Source organism: Sprattus sprattus, assembly GCF_963457725.1.
Source record: "Sprattus sprattus genome assembly, chromosome: 9".
Taxonomy (NCBI): domain Eukaryota; kingdom Metazoa; phylum Chordata; class Actinopteri; order Clupeiformes; family Clupeidae; genus Sprattus; species Sprattus sprattus.
In genome coordinates, this window is record NC_137928.1 from 32385681 (window position 1) to 32390768 (window position 5088).

At 41.6% G+C, this 5088-nt stretch overlaps 1 protein-coding gene across 1 annotated transcript; it reads left to right on the forward strand.

The window, feature by feature from the left end:
- Positions 1-1092: 1092 nt before the first annotated feature.
- ckmb (creatine kinase, muscle b) lies at positions 1093-4559 on the forward strand. Its single transcript, XM_080845184.1, has 8 exons — positions 1093-1247; positions 2405-2612; positions 2739-2893; positions 3001-3133; positions 3259-3430; positions 3514-3637; positions 3772-3961; positions 4072-4559. The coding sequence occupies exons 2-8, from the start codon at positions 2423-2425 to the stop codon at positions 4248-4250; spliced, it is 1143 nt and encodes a 380-aa protein (XP_080701310.1). The 5' UTR covers positions 1093-1247; positions 2405-2422; the 3' UTR covers positions 4251-4559.
- Positions 4560-5088: the final 529 nt, after the last annotated feature.

Sequence of the window (5088 nt, forward strand, 5' to 3'; positions counted from 1 at the left end):
GGGTAGTAGGAGAAAGAGCAATTACAAGTTGTGTCCCCTTTTAGAGGGGACACAACCTCAATTTAATAAAAGAACCTGCTCAAATGGGTCAACAATTTAAGATTATTCATTCTATATGTAATAGATTCAAGTTATAACAAGCTGTTTCACACACACAACCAAATACTAGCTTGACAGAGATAAAAGGCCTCATTTGAGAAATCTACACTGATCATGCCATATTTTTGTCCGACATTAGTTAAATCGTGAAGATACTTCACATCTAAGTATGATCCTTCCAGAGTATTTTAGAAAGTAAGCAGAAACAAGAGTAGAATCTGCCTTAAGTAACTATGCACTAGGAACACCATAGAGGAAACCTGCACAGCTGTCCCCTGTTGTCACTAACGCTGTACACACTGTAACTTTTGATTTAAACAGGCGTGGATGATGGCATATACAGGCTGTGTGATGCAGGGCCCACCACAGGGTTAAGACAATTGAATTCTAGCCAGTTCTGCTGAGCATCTTATGTTCAAAACTTAAGCCTCAACCAACATTAAAGTGAGAGTGGCCAGAAGGTAACTTTATTCAGAAAGCTGACTGCAGCCTTCTGAACAGCCTTATACATGTGAGAGTAGTAGTTTATGCTGCTAATGACATCTTTTCAAAAACTTTTTTCAGCCCCTTAAAATAAAATGAGGACATTTTCATTATCGGATGCTTGTCTTTGCTGGTCAATTCTGTCAATGTGTCTCTCCTGCAGATTTAATACATGAAGCAGAACATAGTGAGAATATCCCAAAAAATTGTTTGTTAATCGGTAAAAAGAGGCTGATCAGACCACCCACATTCAATATACCACAAAAAGGCTCTAAGGTCCTAATGGGCTACCAAGGAATCATGTATTCTGGATACTTACGCCACTGTAGAAGTGTGTCCTTCTGATTGTCTGTTGCAGTATACTCACATACCCCTAATCCCCTCCCCTCCCTGAAACTGAATAAGACAGGGTGGTGTTAAGGGTTGGCCACAGCTGGTGTCCCTTCTCGGGTTTTGTGATGTAGGCCCTTGCCTAAATCAGCCATCAGAGAGACTAGCTCTCCAATCAGCAGTTAGCTGATACGTGCACCTCTGCCAATGAGCAAGGAGGCCTGGGTATTTAAGGTAAGGGTCGGCATCTAAAAAAGTTGGGCAACCCATACATTGGCTTTGGTGAGCAGGAATTGATCCCAAGGAGTGTTTCCTCTTTCCTTTCTCTCGTGCAGGTAATCAGATAAGTGAGCATGAGACTCGGCATGAGAGGGTGGGAAAGGGATCTTTGATGCAGAACTGAAAATGTGTGAAAAGCGCAGTAACAAAAAGAGGATCTATCTATTAGCTCTATTAGAGTGCTGAAGACATTAAGCACTGTTTTGGTGGTATTGGGCAGACTATTGTTGAACGATTGAGCCACCATCCTAATTCTTTTGCATGCCATATCATTCTTAATATAACTATATTCACCTTTATGACATTTCAACTTTGTACTGGACTGGATGAACAGTTTGTGTGAGTAATCTTAATTTAAAAATATTTAAAAGCTTGGTTCATCTATGGTTTGGAGACAGCTCTGAGACTACCATACATTTTGGTGATGGCATTTGTGTTTGGTTGAGGTAGTTCATTCATTTAAATTCACCCTAAATCTGGTTACTTGTTGTTTTTTGATGTCTAGTGTGATTTTTAGGCGTTCTGCATGAACAGGTTATGTAGTATCTGCTGAACTGAACATTTGAACTGCCTTATTGTGACATGACCAAACAAGAGCGCAATGTATTCCGTGTGAATGGTGTGGTGCAAGTGGCAATGCTAAAAATATCAGCAGCTGTTGGCTGTATGTCAGCGTTAAGTTTGACCTTTAAGCTGAAGCCACTTCATTTTAACCTTCATTTTACTTATAACAGAGGACAGTACATATTTTACTTAAGAGTTTACTGTGTTTTCATATTCCCATTATATAGTCATCTAATATTTACTGAACAAATGATTAACCACATGCATAATTTGTTGCAAATATAGACTAATAGATAAGATTAACTAGCTTCAGGTGATGATAATATGTAACAACTGAGGCAACTATTTGTACAATAATTCATCAAACCAGTAAAGAAGACATAGCAAACTTCATATGTTTCATATTTTAAACTTTGTCTCCCATCATAATCCTATAAGTAACTGTAAGTTCCTTAAAGCTCATTCAGTTTGCCAATTGAAGAGCTACAAAATATAAAGAGTTACTTAGTGATGAACGAATTGCACTGAACAAGTTGTTTAGGGGAAGTTGGTTCGAAACATCAGGCTAGTATGGTGTTTCATCCATTTGTGTTCATCAAGTGCAATATTAAAGGTGTATTTTATTATGGTCTGTCCCTGTCTTGTATAGATTGTAAGAAACGCAATCATGGCGAAGAACTGCCACAACGATCACAAGATGAAGTTCGCTCTGGAGGAGGAGTACCCAGACCTTTCCCTGCACAACAACCATATGGCCAAGGTGCTGACCAAGGAGATGTACGAGAAGCTGAGGGGCAAGTCTACCCCTAGTGGCTTCACCCTGGATGACTGCATCCAGACTGGTGTAGACAACCCCGGTAGGCAGACCGAAATCCATCTCAAATATCCAAAGACTTTAGACTTCACTAGAATATTAAAAAGCTAGGAAATAACTAACAATATCAGCTATCATTATTTTTCCTAACACATACACACACACACAGGCCATCCCTTCATCATGACTGTTGGATGTGTTGCTGGTGATGAGGAGTGCTATGATGTCTTCAAGGATATGTTTGACCCCATCATTTCTGACCGTCATGGAGGCTACAAGCCTACTGACAAGCACCACACTGACCTGAACTTCGAGAACCTGAAGGTAACTGAATCCTTTTAAATAGTTCTGTCTGGACTCACGTGTCATGTGCCATAACAGCAATGCCAATACAGTATGAGCTAACAGTAGTTCTCTCTCTCATGTCTCAGGGAGGTGATGATCTGGACCCCGCCTATGTGCTGTCCAGCCGTGTGCGCACAGGCCGTAGTATCAAGGGATACACACTGCCTCCCCACAACAGCCGTGGTGAGCGCAGAGCTGTAGAGAAGCTGTCCATTGAGGGTGAGTCCAAACTTCTAGCTCTTCAACAATGACTAAATGTAAATGTAAGTGTTCAATAGTAAAGGTCTGAATACTACTTTCACTCCTTTCACTAAAGTAAAATGTGTTTTGTGGTCTTTCAACAGCTCTGGCTTCCTTGGAGGGTGAGTTCAAGGGCAAGTACTATCCCCTGAGTGGTATGACTGATGCTGAGCAGGACACGCTGATTGCTGACCACTTCTTGTTTGACAAGCCCGTCTCTCCACTGCTGCTGTCCGCTGGTATGGCTCGTGACTGGCCTGACGGCAGAGGCATCTGGTAAATACCACACATCACTGGAAAGACTAAGAGCAGTATGCCACTACTGCAACTAGTATTAACTATTTTCTTCATATTTACAGGCACAATGACAACAAGACCTTCTTGGTCTGGGTGAATGAGGAGGATCACTTGCGTGTCATCTCCATGCAGCAGGGAGGCAACATGAAGGAGGTTTTCAAGCGCTTCTGTACTGGTCTGCAAAAGGTAATTAAGGCATTTTCGCATCAAAGACGGCTGAAACTTTCAATAACTCCGAACTGACAGAGTAACTCACATTCAGATGAACAAGTTGTAGGAAGATACACACAGAAATCATAAACTGCCATTTACTGTTTTAGATTGAGGCCATCTTCAAGAAGCACAACCATGGCTTCAGTTGGAATGAGCATCTGGGCTATGTCCTGACCTGCCCCTCCAACCTGGGAACTGGCCTGCGCGGTGGTGTCCATGTCAAGCTCCCCAAGCTGAGCGTACATGCCAAGTTTGACGAGGTCCTGAAAAGGCTGCGTCTGCAGAAGCGTGGAACAGGTACTCCCCCAATCACACATGCAGAATATAGATTCATGTATCTGTGTCCTTGTTAGAAGTGAAAGCCCTTTTGGGGAACATACACTTCATGCAATGTGCTATTTGTACAGGTGGTGTGGACACTGCCTCTGTGGGTGGAGTCTTTGACATCTCCAATGCTGACCGTCTGGGATCCTCAGAGGTAGCCCAGGTGCAGATGGTGGTCGATGGAGTCAAGCTCATGGTGGCCATGGAGAAGAAGTTGGAGAAGGGAGAGTCTATTGATGACATGATCCCTGCTCAGAAGTAAATGGAAGTAGTGCATCTTTTGTATTTTCAAAATAAGTAAGACATCAAGCCATCAGACAAGGGAGCAGCCAGGAAGTCTTTTCCTCCCTGATGGTTTCAAAAGACACTCAACCTGCTCCACGTCTTGTTCTTCCTTAGTTTCTCTCTCTCTCTCTTAGTCCGCTCATTTTTCCTATTCTGTCACCTCTTCCCATTTTTTTGGAACATCCTGGGATCAAACTGCCACACTGATGGGACACTGAACATGTGTTCAAGCTTAAATCTATTTGGATGTAAAGTAATTGAATAAAAAAAGTCCCCATTTAACAGATGTTGTCTGATGTCCTGTGTTTCTTAATAAAAAAAAAACTATATAGAAAGTGTTCAGATAGCAACCAACAACAAACAATATTTTGGCCAATGTTTTTTGTACCAAAAAAACTGATGACTAAACACACAGCAAGATAATGTGATTCACTCTTTGGCCATGTATTATGAACCCTCTATGATACGTATCCTGAGCCCTAATTTAACAGACACACAATGTGGGTTCTAACATGTAATATAGAGGAAAGAAGAACTTCTATCTCTTGAGCACCATTCCTTTTCAGATGGGATTTACCCCTGTAAACTAGAGTTTCCTGGAAGCTGTTCACGGGAAAGGGCCTGCCCGATGGCGTTGGAAAACTGCTTGTACTTTAAATGGTTCTGGATGATTATGTCCATTGACCACAAAACATTTCTGTTTGTAATATTCCCAACCTAAGGCATGTTATGAGTCAAGATTAAGCAATAAGGTTGAGGAAATATGATACAACCTTGCAAACAAAATACTATGCTCACTACCAAAAACAGTGCAG